Genomic DNA, 19,489 nt, shown 5'->3' with positions numbered 1-19,489 from the left:
CTCTACACCAGTAAATAGAAAAACATATACTCTACACCAGTAAATAGAAAATATATACTCTACACCAGTAAATAGAAAATATATACTCTACACCAGTAAATAGAAAAACATATACTCTACACCAGTAAATAGAAAAACATATATTCTACACCAGTAAATAGAAAAACATATACTCTACACCAGTAAATAGAAAAACATATACTCTACACCAGTAAATAGAAAAACATATATTCTACACCAGTAAATAGAAAAACATATACTCTACACCAGTAAATAGAAAATATATACTCTACACCAGTAAATAGAAAAACATATACTCTACACCAGTAAATAGAAAAACATATACTCTACACCAGTAAATAGAAAATATATACTCTACACCAGTAAATAGAAAACATATACTCTACACCAGTAAATAGAAAAACATATACTCTACACCAGTAAATAGAAAAATATATACTCTACACCAGTAAATAGAAAAATATATACTCTACACCAGTAAATAGAAAATAAAATTGAGAAAGGAAATGGTGAATATGTCAAAGCGACAACCACCCGACCATAGAGCAAACAACAGCCGAAGGCAACCAATGGGTCTTCAATGTAGCGAGAATTCCCGCACCCGTAGGTGTCCTTCAGCTGGCCCCTAAAATATGCATAATAGTACAGTGATAATGGACGTCATACTAAACTCCGAATTATACACAAGAAACTAAAATTTAAAATTATACAAGACTAACAAAGGCCAGAGACTCCTGACTTGGGACAGGCGCAAAATTGCGGCGGGGTTAAACATGTTTATGAGATCTCAACCCTCCCCCTATACCTCTAGCCAATGTAGAAAAGTAAAAGAATAACAATACGCACATTAAAATTCAGTTCAAGAGAAGTCCGAGTCTGATGTCAAAAGATGTAACAAAAGAAAATAAATAAAATGACAATAATACATAAATAACAACAGACTACTAGCAGTTAACTGACATGCCAGCTCCAGACCTCAATTAAACTGATTGAAAGATTATGTCTTCATCATATGAATATCAGGTACAATCCCTCCCGTTAGGGGTTTAGTATCATACTATCATAAAATATATGAGAAGAACATAACCCGTGTCATGCCAACAACTGTTTTTTTAGAAATAAATGTGTTTAGTTCCGATGCAAAGACCCTATCAGTGAATCAATGTTAAAGCCAAAATATGCAATCTTTAATGACCTGACCACAGTATTGTAACTATATCCCCTTTTAATAAGTCTATTTAAAGGTTTTGTTAGTTTCTGAGGAGAATACTGACATTTTTGTGCTTTATAAAGAATATTTCCATAAAATTTTGGATGTGAAATACCTGAACGTATAAGATGTCTGCATGTTGAGTTATATTTACGAATTATTTCCTTATACCGGTGATAAAATTTAGTAAATGTTTTGACCAGTTTGTGATATCGAAAACCCTGGTGTAATAATTTTTCAGTAATACATAAATTTCTCTCGCTAAAATCTAATACATTGTTACATACACGAGCGAATCGTACAAGTTGAGATATATAAACACCATAAGATGGTGACAAGGGAACGTCACCATCTAAAAATGGATAATTAACAATAGGAAATGAAAAATCATCTCTTTTACCATAAATTTTTGTATTAAGCTTCCCGTTTATGATATAGATATCAAGATCGAGGAAAGGGCAGTGGTCATTGTTATCATTAGCTTTATTTAAAGTAAGTTCTACAGGATAAATTTCTTTAGTATACATACTGAAGTCGTCATTATTTAGAGCCAATATATCATCCAAATATCTAAAAGTATTGTTAAATTTTTGTATCAAATGTTGTTTTGATGGGTCTTTGCTAATTTTAGTCATAAATTGTAACTCATAACAATACAAAAACAGGTCCGCAATAAGTGGTGCACAGTTAGTCCCCATTGGAATTCCAATAACTTGACGATATACATATATTCTACACCAGTAAATAGGTGTTTATAAAATATACCAAGCTATGAATCCCCATAAGTCTTCTAAAGTTGTGACTTGATTTAACAGAAACAATCAAACAATCAAAGACCTGACTCAAAATTACAACACATATTCAGTTTGAGGCATTTCATTTTAATATTATTTACTAATATGGAACCCTAGCAATGCCTTCATAAATCAATTGTATATATTCAAATAGAATAAAGTTAAAATGTAAAAAAAGATGTTAGCATGTTAAGATTTTTAATAGATTAAAAAAAATCTATGGTATATATTTTTATTTTTTATTGTAGGATATGTATTTTGGTCCTTATTCCAAGGCCTAGGACCAATGATATGGTTTTATCCACTGAATGAGTTGGAACTTTCTGGATATGAGATATTTGCTGTCACATTTTTTGCACCTGTTCTTGTTGGCATACCGGGTGTTCTCAAACTTGTACAGAACAGATGGATGTTAGGTATAATCCGCCTGGCAACTGTTGGCAGCCTTGCCTCGTTCCAAGCCAGTACCACATTGATCAGGCTGGCTATACTAGCACTTGGGACAGGTTCTGCTATGTTAATTTTTACTGTAACTTTGTGGAGTAAAGACTCCAGAATAAGGTATGTTTTAAGGTAACAATTTGGTTTTCCCATTCACCTGACAAGTGAGTTTTACTGAAATTTAAAGATGTATTGTCAAGCTTCATCTTACTTAAAATTGTATAATGAATTAAAAAAAAATCAAACTTCTAAACTTTAAAATTGTGTTATCAAACATCATTAACGACATTATTACTGAAAGTTTCAAGCAAACCAAAATTTCACATACATTTAAATACATGTATGTTACATGTGTTGTAAGAACATGTAGAATAATGGGATGTCACTTTATTCACATTAAAAAATGAATATCCGGGCCTTCTTATAGTTCAAAAATGAATAAGCATTCACAAGACAGTCATGACAGTATCAAACTGAATCTTCTGCAACAAGGAAAAAATGTTCATACTGAAAAGTCTAAAAAAATAAACATATGGAGCACATCATATTTACTATTATTATTTACATAATATTTATAATCAAAGTTTTAATTTCAGGTGCCACACATTTTGGGGGATAATTTTAGGTTTCCTGTCCTTGGTAACCAGTAGAGTATGGTTTGTTTCCTTTGTACCAACATGGTGGAGTAACCAGACTAATTCTATTGTGATAGGTGTTGGTGCTATAGCAGCGTTAGACCATATTATCTCAGGTATTTATGATTTAGTCATTGCACAGGAATATGCAATAATCCAATATAAATCTTACTTCACTGCATTTATTTTAAATTAGTTGAATATCAAAATACAGAGATCAAAATTAATGCAGATTCATTATTATTCGTTGGATACAAATTTTTCGCGGATTTCTTGGGTATAGGTGAACTACGAAATTAAATGTTCAACAATGACAAAAGCTTGTATGAAGACTTCCATAAAAACCATGAAATTAAATGTTCAACAATGACAAAAGCTTGTATGAAGACTTTCATAAAAACCATGAAATTAAATATCCACAAACATGGACGTTTTCCTTCATCCATGAAAATTGGTTCCCACGAAAATAAATAATTCCACAGTATACCATGTATACAATAATCACTTCACTACATTTTATTAGATATGAAACTTGAATATGAAAATACCCAGATCAAAAAGTTTAAGAAAGTGAAAAAAAAGGTTTCCTAAAAATTATGGCAAACCATTTTTGTTTAACTTCATGATCAAAAATAGTAAATTAGAGAAGTATAAGCAAAGCTTGTCTTGTTTGACACATATCTTGAATGTACCTTTAAGAGAAATTTACAAAACAGGAATTAATGTATAAGTAAATGTTTTCCTTCTTATTCAATATGTTCAAGGTGTTCAGTATCTTCATATTTTTAAGGCAGTGTTTTATTTGTAACATATTGAATGCAAAGAATAAAATCTGTTTTCTTGTTATGAATTTTAAGTTTACTTTATATTCTTCCATGCACATATAGTTCTTCCCATTTATCTCTCTAGTAAATATACTCCAACCTAATTTTGGATCATTTTCTTTTTTGAAGGTTCTGATATATCTGAGGTAAAAGAATCTCCTTCCAAGACAACTGACCGACCATATTGGTTACCTACGGCCATTGGTTTTGGTAGTTTGTTATATCTTACACATTGGTGTTTTGGTGAATCTTCATTGGTTCTGAGATGGGTTGTCAAAGGATATCCTGATCATGGACCTGCACCTTATCCTTGGGGGTAAGTCTATTTTAGATTCACAGGCAAATGGGGAGAGGGTTCTGAAAGGCAAAACTGTAGGTCATACGAATACAGACAACACCATGACATAACAAAAATACCATTATAGGACATGTAGGATGACAACTTTATACAAAATACTTTACAGAAAACTAAAGTGCTAGGCTGCATCAACAATACAAAATAATAGTGATAAATGTTTTAAAATTTAAATTTAATTCTTTCATCGAAGATTAGAAGTGAAACAAGTTTTAACCACAAGCTTTGAACAGACTTAAACAGAAACTTATTGTTTATTATTAAAAACTCTGCAAAATGATTGCAATCTTTTTAAAACAAAATCAATAAAGAAAGTTTCCAAAGATACAAATGAATAAATAAACAAGGTTACTGGGATAAAGATTGAAAATAAAATCAACATATTTATAGATACCAGAACTGAAAATTTAAGACAGCTGTTCAAAACTCAACATTCATTGCACAACAAATGATTTTCAACAAGAACAAAATGGGCAGACCTATACCATATGATGATACCTACACTATCTACAGTCCAGACCTATACCATATGATGATACCTACACTATCTACAGTCCAGACCTATACCATATGATGATACCTACACTATCTACAGTCCAGACCTATACCATATGATGATACCTACACTATCTACAGTCCAGACCTATACCATATGATGATACCTACACTATCTACAGTTCAGACCTATACCATATGATGATACCTACACTATCTACAGTCCAGACCTATACCATATGATGATACATACACTATCTACAGTCCAGACCTATACCATATGATGATACCTACACTATCTACAGTTCAGACCTATACCATATGATGATACCTACACTATCTACAGTTCAGACCTATACCATATGATGATACCTACACTATCTACAGTCCAGACCTATACCATATGATGATACCTACACTATCTACAGTTCAGACCTATACCATATGATGATACCTACACTATCTACAGTCCAGACCTATACCATATGATGATACCTACACTATCTACAGTCCAGACCTATACCATATGATGATACCTACACTATCTACAGTCCAGACCTATACCATATGATGATACCTACACTATCTACAGTCCAGACCTATACCATATGATGATACCTACACTATCTACAGTTCAGACCTATACCATATGATGATACCTACACTATCTACAGTCCAGACCTATACCATATGATGATACCTACACTATCTACAGTCCAGACCTATACCATATGATGATACCTACACTATCTACAGTCCAGACCTATACCATATGATGATACCTACACTATCTACAGTCCAGACCTATACCATATGATGATACCTACACTATCTACAGTCCAGACCTATACCATATGATGATACCTACACTATCTACAGTCCAGACCTATACCATATGATGATACCTACACTATCTACAGTCCAGACCTATACCATATGATGATACCTACACTATCTACAGTCCAGACCTATACCATATGATGATACATACACTATCTACAGTTCAGACCTATACCATATGATGATACCTACACTATCTACAGTTCAGACCTATACCATATGATGATACCTACACTATCTACAGTCCAGACCTATACCATATGATGATACCTACACTATCTACAGTCCAGACCTATACCATATGATGATACCTACACTATCTACAGTCCAGACCTATACCATATGATGATACCTACACTATCTACAGTCCAGACCTATACCATATGATGATACCTACACTATCTACAGTCCAGACCTATACCATATGATGATACCTACACTATCTACAGTCCAGACCTATACCATATGATGATACCTACACTATCTACAGTCCAGACCTATACCATATGATGATACCTACACTATCTACAGTTCAGACCTATACCATATGATGATACCTACACTATCTACAGTCCAGACCTATACCATATGATGATACCTACACTATCTACAGTCCAGACCTATACCATATGATGATACCTACACTATCTACAGTTCAGACCTATACCATATGATGATACCTACACTATCTACAGTCCAGACCTATACCATATGATGATACCTACACTATCTACAGTCCAGACCTATACCATATGATGATACCTACACTATCTACAGTCCAGACCTATACCATATGATGATACCTACACTATCTACAGTCCAGACCTATACCATATGATGATACCTACACTATCTACAGTTCAGTCTTCACAATAAACCAGTAGTCTGAAGCCAGAGACTCGTAAACTTCCTGGTGGACCAGTGAAAATGAGTCTCTCAGGCCTATAAAATTACATGTATATACAAAACATTCTGAAAATGGGGTGTGGGCATTCACAAAAGTTTGCCGTGAAAACGGACAGTCTATACAAATTGTAAATGAATTAGATTAACAATGCAACAACTATAAAAGTATCTGAAAACATGTGGCTTGTTAGATTAGTCTTTAAGTACAGAGGCTTTCTTCATAAAAAAATAATTTATTAATAAACATGAATTTTGATTTTCTTTGTTATTGTAATAATGTCCCTGTGATATTTAAAACATTTTATTTCTTTTTGTTTTAGAGCTTTTATATTAATAGGTTTAGGTCTAGGAGTACTGATAATGTCATGGAGCAGGATGACAAGGTCAATGATCTGGTGGATTGTGGGATTGATTTCAATATTGATGTTATATTACCTTCCAACATGGATGGGATTTATGGGTTGGTATAAGGCATTTTAATTTCTTTTATCATTTTATTTAGTTCCTTGTGCAGTGAAGGATAACTATATTTAAGGTGGTACCCACACTTTAACTTAAATTAATTTGGCTCGTTTACTTTTCTTAAAATTTTGACAAAGTATTGACAAAAATATAAATATTTCAAAAAATTTGAACCAACCGTTTTATCAGAAAAATTACACTGGTTATATAGCAGTTTGACAAACACTTATTTTGATCATTGAAGAGCTTAATATTCCCTTAACAACACAACGTAATCAAAACGTTTAGCTGATTTTACAGAGTTATCTCCCTGCAGTGTCAGGTACCACCTTAATATGCAAGCATAGGTTAAACTGTGGATTCATTATTTATGGGATAACCAGTTTTTATTGAATCTATGGGACCAGTAAACGACAAATTTAAATGTTTTTCAAAGTAAATATTTTCTAAAGTCTTAAATGCAGACTTTTCTTAATCCACAAAATCAAATATTCCACACAAATACAATTTAATTGGTACTAACGAAATAAAGAATATAATTTTTGAGAATTCTTGCAAATTGATGATAAATAGTCTGTAACTTTAAAAAAAAATAACAATATATTACCAGTTAATAGAATATAGAAATGTTGGCTTTTCTAATCAACAGTATACACGATCTGAGTAATCATCAATGACCACTAGAAATAAAGCATTTTGCCAATTAAAGTACCTTTTGAATCAATTGAGTAGCATATTACATGTATAATATTGTAAGCTTTCAATTTTGCAGCCAGTGATTTCTTAAAATAAAAAATGAACAGTAATATTTTGTACTGTAAACTACCTTCTGATAACCTTTGATTTTAATACATGTTTGGTGTGAGCCAAGGTTCCATGTTGAAGACTGTATTGTGATCTTTAATGGTTTACTTTTACAAATTGTGACTTGAATGGGAAAGTTGTTTCATTGGCATTCATACCACATCTTTTTGTATACATGTAAATTTTTACTTGTAATACAAATCTGTTATCATTAAATAAATGTCTGTTATTATTCTATTACAGGTGGACTTGGCTTGTCCATTTTTACAATGTCAATATGGTCTGTTCTGGTTGATAGATTGACCTTGTGTCCTCCGGCAAGGTCAATGTTTGTTGTCATGGTAACTTATCTGGTCCAGATATTTTTCTTTGTATGGACAGTAGCCTACAATTTTGTACCAGGAGGTGTATATACTAGAGAACATACAGACTACCTCATAGCTGCTGTCATGATAGGGATCTTCATAGGAATGTTTATAGGTATAATGATAGTTCTAATGCAGCATCATTTGTAACACTCATTTTGATTGGATAATGTCAATAATTTTCATGGCATGCATTCATAGTTGATCCTATGAAAACCTACACACAAGCCCAGATGACGTATGACGGATGAAAATATATGATTTGACATTGTTTTCTGTCAGTTTCATTAGAACGGAGATAACAATTTTGTTCAAAATGTATTTTAAGCTTAGACAGCATCAATTAATCAATAAGTTATGTGATGGTCGCAAATACCTGTCGCCAGTGACATCAAATCACCAATTGATGCCATTGGAGCTTAAGGTGGTACCCAACACTTTCACTAAAATTAATTTGGCTCGTTTAATTTTCATAAAATTTTGTAAAAGTATTTACTTTGACCCTTTAACAAAAATATCAAAATATCAAAAATTTTGAACCAACCGTTTTGTCAGAAAAATTACACTGGTTATATAGCAGTTTGACAAACACCAATTTTGATCATTGAGAAGCTTAATATTCCTTTTACAACTCAACGTTATTAAAACGTTTAGCTGATTTTACAGAGTTACCTCCCTGTAGTGGTAGGTACCACCTTAAAATACAATACAGTTGTCTCCTTAATCTTTTGATACTCTCTTTGTGTTAGGCAGATGAAATTGTATGTTCAAAATCATTTTCGACCCACAAACTTCAAATAGTATCTCAGTTAACAGAAAATCATGAAATGCCTTCTGGTTTCTAGGAATTATAGCATCACAACCTAACATATTAAAAAAGAAGATGTGGTATGATTGCCAATGAGACAACTCTCCACAAGAGATAAAAATGAAACAGAAATTAACAACTATAGGTCACCATACAGCTTTCAATAATGTGCAAAACCCATACCGCATAGTCAGCTATAATAGGCCCCAAAATGACAATGTAAAACAATACAAACGAGAAAACTAACGGCCTCATTTATATAAAAAAATGAACGAAAAACAAATATGTAACACATAAACAAATGATAACCACTGAATAACACAATCTATGAGAAACGGACAATATTGCATGATGATGTTTCATAGTAATTATACACAGAAACTTTAATTATATAAACTTCAGCTTATTGATGCTATATTTACTAGGTGGAGAATATAATAGCCATACAGCATTTCCATGTGACAACAAGAAACAGGTGCCATTCAACAAAATAAGAACAGGTCAGTGAATCCTTCAGTTTTGTAAATAAGACTTTCAAAGTTTTTGAATAGTTGCAAGATTTTAATAGTCATACATAGCCTTGAGCTTCTGATGGTCATACATAGCCTTGAGCTTCTGATGGTCATACATAGCCTTGACCTTCTGATGGTCATACATAGCCTTGACCTTCTGATGCTTCATTGATATTAAAATCATGTCATAAATTTGTCAAATCATGCATACAAATGAGTAGGTCCAGTAAGACCCCTTTTTGGCTCCAAAATTTTTACAAAATTGTTTAAATGTAAACTTTTAGCTATTTATTGGAAATTAAAATACTTCTGCTACATAAATATGGGCTGTTTTTGACAATGCAATGCACATATATTGGGTACTAGCATCATTAAGTCATGCTAAATTACTGAAATATTCACCATTTGGAATTTGAGTTAACTTTTAGACGGTTTCTGTCTTAAAGGGAAACTTCGCAAAAAAATCAAAAATTGATATTATGTTCATTCTGTATAAAAATGCTCAAATTCATAGATATTAAAGTTTTATTCCGCTAGATAAGCGATCACCATCGATTTTAAATTTAGAGTATCAATTCTCTGCGATCCGCCATTTTGTCTTCTTTCCCGATTAATAAAAACGATATGTCTATAAACCACAAAGAAACAAAACTACAGTAACCGATGTAGTCGTAATTGTGTGTCGATATCTTGTCAATCGTACGGTTGTTTTATCCGACTAACTAACTTGATACGAAAAATATTCTTACTTTTTTTAAATTACCATGGTCTGTTGTTTTTAAACTCTTGATATTGGAATTAGGTGAAAAGTCAAAGTTGAAATCATAAATAAGTGTTCCGTGAAAATTGTTTTCGAAAATCTAATTTGTTCATAATTCTTTAAAGTAATAAACAAATATATTTTGATCTTCCCTCATCTGATCACCAGCATGGCTAAAGGTATTACTTCCAAAGGTATTGTGAGGGGTGTGAGGTGACACGTCCAGGTATTCAAGCGATTTCCTGTCGGGCTTGCAAGTTCATGCATCGTTTCACTTCTGCAGGTATTGATCAGTGTACACGGCTGATAACTTATAACTTATAACTTTCCATTTTGAACTATCAGATGAATAATATACAACTCTGTCTTACTTGTCATTACTAAACTCACACGCTTGTTTATAAATAACATTTCTGGTGTAAAGAATATAATTCATAAACATATAAATAATACCCAAAAAATAAGATTTGATGAAATTAAAATCTATTTAAATATTTTTTCCAAGGGTGAATTTGGGAAAATGTAATATATGGTCATTGTCAATAGTGAAGGACAGATTGGAACAGACCAGAAATATTGATTTAAAAAAATGTACGCACTTGCCGACGACTCGTTTATATGACTGGATAGAAAGTTACGGAACTATAGCGCAATTTAAAATATATACATGTATACATTGAACATAAGAAAAAAACATATATTTTGAATAAATAGGGGTAAAAGTGTTGTAAATAGACTAGTCCACTTATGCCAACAGTGTGTAATCATCGAATGTCGATAGACTATTGTATACCAGAAGAAGAAGAGAACCAATTTGATTTAAATACAGGTCGATGTATAACTTTTGCTTTGGTTCATTGAAGCTGTGGACCTAGTAAAATCACAGATTTATATTTCAATAAGATTGTTCTCGAACAAAGGAAGTAATTCGTCATCACAATTGTTATATATGCCACAGGACGAACACTAATTATCCCCAGGGAATGTGAATATTTTGCTGGGAAACTTTTGAGTATCAAAGTTTCAAAATAATTTCGGGATTTATTTTCTTTCTTGGTATTCAATAACAGAAAAAAGAATAAATTACTTGTTCGCTAAATAGGGGTATTCTTGTCAGATAAAAGACTTTTAGTTATATTTAAAAAATAGGGAAATATGACATTAAATTGGTTCTGTCTTTTTTTAAAACATCGTTAAAAAGATGTGTGTCTAAGGTGAACGCCACAAGAACCCTGTAATACTAGTACGAGAGTATAGCATGTAAACATTCCTTCTCAATAATATGGTTGTATTGGAAATCTTTTCATACAGATTGACAACTCATTGTCCGATATGCATGTAATATTTGCCACATGACGCCCATAGTTCTTTCTACCATCATCATCTTATTCTGTGATATTGCTGTAAACATCGATGGTTCACACCCAAACAAAATGGGAGTAATGGACCTTCAGAGCTTCTCCGTGTTATACACTTGTGAAATATATAGACGAAATTTCTGTATTGAAATGAATCTACATCTCACAAACAGGATTTTCAAATAACGATTGTGAGTAATCACCTTACAAACCAATATAAACTTATGGCAAGATATAACCATGAAGGAATTTAGTTTTTGTCAGACGCAAGAACTCATCACTATATATATCATAAACGTATACGTATATATATGCATACAGTTTCAAATATTAAGAACAAGCGGTCGATGTCGATAGTCTGTTTTCTAACTGTTCAGAGTTAGACATGTCACTTGTTCATTCTTGGAAGCCTTCATATTCCCCGTCTAACGATGGGAACTCTTTCTGATTGTGTTGACTATAAATGCTTGTATGGTAATTCTGTCGTTTATCTGTACAAGCGGTTGCATTTCCTCTCCTTTCCCAACAAACAAACGAACGAAACGCCACTAGTCTGATTTCTCTGGAGCTCATCCTCAATGGCTCTTATACGTCAGGAAACTTACATGTATACTAATAATGATTGTTTCAAGAACAACGATGTATGGACGAACTATTATAAATTCGTCAATATCAGTTATGCATGACTAAAATATAACTTTTATTACAACTACTGTATTACTTATTTGGATTAATGACGGCTATCATGTTCAACATTGCACAAATATTATCATAGAATTTTTTAAAAAATCCTCAAAAATCCTCAAAAGAAATAATGCCTTAGCTTAGATAATTGATATTCTTTTCACAAAAAGTTCGTGTAAATGATTGTCAAATGAATTTAATTATGTGAGAATAAAATGTTAAAAAGAAACTAAAAAAAAATCATGCATGTTGTATGTTGTATTTTTTTGTCAATTAAAAACTTTAAAATTGCAATAGTTTTATTAGCATTTAAACACAGCCAGATTTGAATACAAGTTAAGAAATTCCGGTAAAGTCAATGATATCAAACAGATGTACAATGGTATATAAAATTGGGTAATATTGCATTTAGTTTTTATAAAAGATTAAAACTACTATTTTTTGCTTCATATTTGAATCTTTACGCCAATTGCCGCTAAGAAAGTAATCAAAAATTGTTTCCTTTTATTTTTATACACTTTCGGAATTACGAATCTGAATTTTATTTTCAATTAATTTACACAATTTAATTATTGTATCTTTATTCTCATCGTGTATTAAATCTTAGTGTATTAACATCGTGACAGCATACTCTTTCTAATCCTTTCTGTTTATCCTTTCCAAATAACAACATTTATACCTGTGTACGCTTGAACTCACACCTGCGGCTAAATAGCTACAAGGTAAACGAATTGACCTCAAGCCGAGAAACATACAGTGACCTTTACAAAATAATATACACACTCTGCTCACACATTAGTTGCATTGAAATGATTATCAAAACAGTAACGGTAAATAGAACTGAAATATTTTCAGTTCAATATCAGTAAAAATGTTCAATAAATATTTTATGAAAAAAATCTCAACAATAATTAATTAAATTTATTCAAAAACATTTACTAGAGATAATTTTATAGGAGTTTAATTCAATCAATACAAAACGGTATATGCATATTCATTTTCGTTCATTCTTATATTGTGGTTAATAACTTCGACCATTCGTCAGCTGTGCGCTTTTAATTACGTATATTGTCGATAAGCTATAAGAGTTAAACAGATTTTATTTTTTCCCAGAATTCAATAAATCGGGCTAATACGTCACGACCAACTCTAGAATTCAACCAAAAAAGTTACAAATACTTGATTTTCTCCGTTATTAGAAGGAATATAAATTTAAAACTTTGCAAATGTGTTTTTTATGTTAAGATGAACATAATTAGATGATAAGTAAAAAATCGCGGAATTTCCCTTTAAATGGAAGTGGTTGCATTTGAGTTCATTCTTAATATTTAAATGTAAGTTGTATTTGATGATAATATATAACATATATATAAAGGTTGAGAGTGAACATAGATGCGGCCACTTTCATTTTCGACAAAAAACATCTGAAAAATGACATATTATGGCATATTTGATAGATTTTTCATATTTAAGCTTCAATTTGAGAGTCTAAAATGACTAAATCAGTTCAAATGTTTCACATAAACTAATTGAATCCACTGAAATAGACACTTAAGAGTTTAAAAAGTGTCCAAAATCTTTCACCAGATGAACCTGAAATTTGAGGCCAAAATCGGCCCTTACCGGACCTACTCCTTTTAAAATAACAAATTCTAAATGGAGCAAAGATCATACAAAATGTTTACTTTACAAAAAAATGTTTGAAAATATTCAGGTTAACATTTGAATTGTAAAAATGTGTTAACTAATAATTAAGATCTATTTTGTTTCATCTGATGATCTGTTTATTTGGCAGTTGCCAATGGCAGTCAGCAAGGTTTAAGAATATATGTTGTTTGACCTGCTAGTCAAATGTGTTTTGTTAAAATAGACTTTTCACTTTTTTGGTGTTGTGAAAAATGTTTGTTTGTGCTGTATTAAGCCCCCTCTTAACCAAGAACTTTTGTTCACATGCACACTTATAAAAATTGCAGTTATTATTCAACGCATTTATAGGTTTGAATGTTGTTTTCAATTTAGACTTGTTGAACAAATTTTTCCTAGACCGGGAATATCTCCATCCTGGATGCAGCGTCATGCCGTTTAGCTTGTCAAATATAATTCAACATAATCTATTTTTATGTAGGTCATGAATTAAAGCAAAAAAAGACTCCTTTGTCTATCAAAAAATTAAATATAAGTTAAAGAAAAAGAATTGATGTCCTGAAAGAGCTCTGAAATTTTTTTACATGAATCAGCAATTGTTTTTACTTAAAAAACTTGAACATATTGATATCAATATAATAATTGTAATATATAAATGTTTTTCAGTGACTGTACTGATCATGTGTATAGGACTGTTGGGTTATGGAATGAGATATAGTGATAATCAAATTAAACAACCAGAAAAGGTATTAAATTGATCATTACAAAAGTGAAAATTCATTCATACAGTGCTCATTATATATAAGTTACTGTTCAGTGCAGAATAGATAGGATAGTATAATCTCTTAATACTTCTTATACCATCATGATTTATTTTAGATGTTCTGCTTGTTAGTCAAATCTTACAATTCTCTAGAAAATCTTCAATTGAGAAAAATACACATTTCTTAAAAAAATAATTTTGAATTTAGAAATATTATCTTCTATCTGAATAAATTAATTTAGGATTCAGAAATAATATCTCTAATCTGAATAAATTAATTTATAATTTAAAAACAGATATCTTTTATCTTAATAAATTAATAAAGATATATTTCTTTTGTACATTGTAGAAAAATGAAAGGGAATTTTCTGCTGCAATTTGGACATTTCATTTTGGATATGACAACAAAGGATGGCCGAGTATGGAGAGAGCTGCCAACCTCTTTAAAGATACTGGTATGTATATATGTATTCAAAAGCTATGCCCTGTTTGGAAATTGCACAAGGAATTTGTATTCGTTTTTTGCAATTATATTTGAGGTTTTGTACGGACAATTAATAGTGATTGAATTATGTCCCTTTCTTAAAAAATGATACTGGTATGTATACTTGTATTCAGAAGTTATGCCTTATGTGGAAATCACACAAGGAATTGGTATCTGATATTTACAATTATACTTGAGGTTTGTACATGGTAAGTAAATTAAGAGTGATAGAATTATGTCCCTTTATTTAAAATTTTTAGTTATTATTAAGGGGAGACAACTAGGTCTGTTTTCTAACAAATAGGAATTCAATGTGCTTTTTGAACACATAAATGTATAATACAAATATAAAATCCTGAATACTTTTGGATTCATTATTATTCATTGGATACCAATTTTTGTTGATTTCATGGGTACACGTTAATGATTTAATTAAATGTTCAATGAATGAAAAAAAAATTACAGGCTTGTATATATATATGCAGTTCTCGTCAAAACCATGAAATTACATGTCCATAAACATACAAGTTTTCCTTTATCCACAAAAAATTGGTACGAAAAAAGATGGATCCACAGTAACATGCTTTTCTGCTTTATGTCAACTATATAACTTATTCCTTCATCTGCATCGCTACCATATTTCTCATGAAATGCATCTTTCTAAAAAATTAATATTATTAATTTTTTGTTTTTTTTTTGTTAGAATGCTGTATCATTTATGTATACACCCAAATTTTTCTATTATTTACATAAGGTGAATATTTTGAGAAAGTTATTTAAATTGCAGAAATATATTTAAGTTAATTCAAAGTATGAAATTTTTTTTATTTCCTACTACCACATGATTAGTTAGAATCGAGTTTCAGCAGAGAACTTGCAGTTTTAAAATGATGAACATCAGAAGGGTCTATTTGAATAAAGAGGCCCCTCATGGGGGGTCCTAGTAATCACATAATCACCATTTTTTTGCCAATATAATCACATAATCATTAAATATTTGCTTATCTTTAGTAATCAAATAATCATAAACTAAAAATACAGTCCTAGGTAATCAAATAATCATGAAATATTTGGCTTAATAATCAAATAATCATTAAAAAAACGGCCAAGTAATCACATAATCAAAAACCCCATGAGGGCCCTCAATAAAAAAATCTGTAAATGTCAGGGTTTTTTTCCCTCTCAAACTATATAATTTAAATTTTGTTTATTAAATTATTGGTTATATTTATTATATTTAAGGATCTTTGCTTGTCATGTTTTGGAATTTTTGTCAGATTTTCGAAATCCTCTGGTTTTATCCATTTGAATGCCTTCAAAAATTTTGTTCATGGACCCCCATTTTTCTATTTATAAATCTTTTACATGTATAATTATAAGCCATTTGTAAAAGTCTTATAAAATCTTATTTATTTTTTTAATATTTTTTGCGAACTTTAACTGGTAAATGATAAAGCTATGAAAAATCAAGAGAGATCATTTTCCCGCCAGATTGTTTTTAATGCGATTAATATGACTTGCTGATTTCCGTAATAGATCTGATATCTGTATACAGGTTCTAATAATTAATGTCACATTTTTGTCTTCTTCAAAATTTGCAATGATAAATGCACACAATAATTTCTGATTTTACAGTAATAAGAAAGCTTATATGACAATTGAAAAGGTATGTTTTTAGAGGTTTCATTATGTTGCAAAAATTGCTGACTGCAGCATATCTTTCTTAAGCAGCTGTATTCTTTATCTATGATATGTTTTAACTTTATTAATTCAAGATTTTTTAAATGAAATGACAGGATTACATAGAAATTTAATCAACAACTTATTTACATAAAAGTAAATAATTACATTACATTTATTTTCATGCCTGAAAATGCCTAGACCAAGGCAAGAATATGACAGTTGTTATCGTTTCGTCTGATGTGTTTGAGCTTTTGATTTTTTCATTTGATTACAGACTTTTTTTTAATTTTCCTCGGAGTTTATCAACGTAATATTAAATTCAAAAATGTAAAGAAAACACTTTGCAATAGTATAAATAAACAATTAACAACAAAGGAAATGTTTATATCCAATAAAAAGAGCGAAATAATATAGTGAGTAAATTTAATGCAAGAGTTTATACTAACAAAAATCTAGTTTGAACCAGTGTGATTACTGAGGTGTAAAAATATAAGTTTCACTGTTTTGCTGATTAAATAATTTAAATCTAAAATTAAACCAATTAATCAAGTGGGTGAAATAAAAGGAAGTCGATAGGTAAAATTTGTGTTGCCTGTTATAAATATGTTTTCAATATTACAAAACATAATATATCATAAATAATTAAATACACAAATAAAAATACATAAACAGAGTTTTTTCATAAAAATCCATAATTGAATATTTATAATGAGGTTCTTCTTAGAGCTATAATCTTTTCAACTTGTTTTATGAGATAAAATAACATAGGAGATGTAGATGTAAACAAGGGAGATAAACTAACAGAAAAGATGTAGATGTGAACAAGGGAGATAAACTGACAGAAAAGATGTAGATGTAAACAAGGGAGATAAACTAACAGAAAGATGTAGATGTGAACAAGGGAGATAAGTTAACAGAAAAGATGTAGATGTAAACAAGGGAGATAACTAGCAGAAAAGATGGAGATGTAAACAAGGGAGATAAACTAACAGAAAAGATGTAAATGTAAACAAGGGAGATAAACTAACAGAAAGATGTAGATGTAAACAAGGGAGATAAGTTAACAGAAAAGATGTAGATGTAAACAAGGGAGATAAACTAACAGAAAAGATGTAGATGTAAACAAGGAGTCAAACTAACTGAAAAGATGTAAACAAGGGAGATAAACTAACTGAAAAGATGTAGATGTAAACAAGGGAGATAAGTTAACAGAAAGATGTAGATGTAAACAAGGGAGATAAACTAACAGAAAAGATGTAGATGTAAACAAGGAGTCAAACTAACTGAAAAGATGTAAACAAGGGAGATAAGCTAACTGAAAAGATGTAAACAAGGGAGATAAACTAACTGAAAAGATTCAAACAAGGGAGATAAACTAACAGAAAAGATGTAAACAAGGGAGATAAACTAACTGAAAAGATGTAGATGTAAACAAGGGAGATAAGTTAACAGAAAAGATGTAGATGTAAACAAGGAGTCAAACTAACTGAAAAAATGTAAACAAGGGAGATAAACTAACAGAAAAGATGTAGATGTAAACAAGGGAGATAAGCTAACTGAAAAGATGTAGATGTAAACAAGGAGTCAAACTAACTGAAAAGATGTAAACAAGGGAGATAAACTAACAGAAAAGATGTAGATGTAAACAAGGGAGATAAGCTAACTGAAAAGATGTAAACAAGGGAGATAAACTAACTGAAAAGATTCAAACAAGGGAGATAAACTAACAGAAAAGATGTAAACAAGGGAGATAAACTAACTGAAAAGATGTAGATGTAAACAAGGGAGATAAACTAACAGAAAAGATGTAGATCTCCCTTGTTTACATCTACATCTTTTCTGTTAGTTTATCTCCCTTGTTTACATCTACATCTTTTCTGTTAGTTTATCTCCCTTGTTTACATCAACATCTTTTCAGTTAGTTTATCTCCCTTGTTTACATCTTTTCAGTTAGTTTATCTCCCTTGTTCACATCTACATTTTTTCAGTTAGTTTATCTCCCTTGTTTACATCTTTTCAGTTAGTTTATCTCCCTTGTTTACATCTTTTCTGTTAGTTTATCTCCCTTGTTTACATCTACATCTTTTCTGTTAGTTTATCTCCCTTGTTTACATCTACATCTTTTCAGTTAGTTTATCTCCCTTGTTTATATCGTTTCAGTTCGTTTATCTCCCTTGTTTGAATCTTTTCAGTTAGTTTATCTCCCTTGTTTACATCTTTTCAGTTAGCTTATCTCCCTTGTTCACATCTACATTTTTTCAGTTAGTTTATCTCCCTTGTTTACATCTTTTCAGTTAGTTTATCTCCCTTGTTTACATCTTTTCTGTTAGTTTATCTCCCTTGTTTACATCTACATCTTTTCTGTTAGTTTATCTCCCTTGTTTACATCTACATCTTTTCAGTTAGTTTATCTCCCTTGTTTACATCGTTTCAGTTCGTTTATCTCCCTTGTTTACATATTTTCAGTTAGTTTATCTCACTTGTTTACATCTACATCTTTTCTGTTAGTTTATCTCCCTTGTTTACATCTACATCTTTTCTGTTAGTTTATCTCCCTTGTAGATGTAAACAAGGGAGATAAACTAACAGAAAAGATGTAGATGTAAACAAGGGAGATAAACTAACAGAAAAGATGTAGATG

General features: G+C 30.9%; 1 protein-coding gene across 1 annotated transcript in view; it reads left to right on the top strand.

Annotated features, from left to right (window-relative positions):
* LOC139486400 (PGAP2-interacting protein-like) overlaps window positions 1-19,489 on the top strand; it is a 40,200-nt gene that overhangs the window by 5,229 nt on the left and 15,482 nt on the right. The window contains exons 2-9 of the mRNA XM_071271273.1: window positions 2,274-2,586; window positions 3,063-3,217; window positions 4,055-4,241; window positions 6,842-6,981; window positions 8,031-8,267; window positions 9,386-9,460; window positions 14,585-14,664; window positions 15,031-15,136. Of these exons, the coding sequence (XP_071127374.1) occupies window positions 2,274-2,586; window positions 3,063-3,217; window positions 4,055-4,241; window positions 6,842-6,981; window positions 8,031-8,267; window positions 9,386-9,460; window positions 14,585-14,664; window positions 15,031-15,136 (1,293 nt within the window). The remainder of the gene's footprint in view (window positions 1-2,273; window positions 2,587-3,062; window positions 3,218-4,054; window positions 4,242-6,841; window positions 6,982-8,030; window positions 8,268-9,385; window positions 9,461-14,584; window positions 14,665-15,030; window positions 15,137-19,489) is intronic.

This window comes from Mytilus edulis, chromosome 8, assembly GCF_963676685.1.
Source record: "Mytilus edulis chromosome 8, xbMytEdul2.2, whole genome shotgun sequence".
NCBI lineage: Eukaryota > Metazoa > Mollusca > Bivalvia > Mytilida > Mytilidae > Mytilus > Mytilus edulis.
The sequence above is the reverse complement of the archived record's forward strand: the minus strand, read 5'-3'. Positions and strand labels throughout refer to the sequence as shown.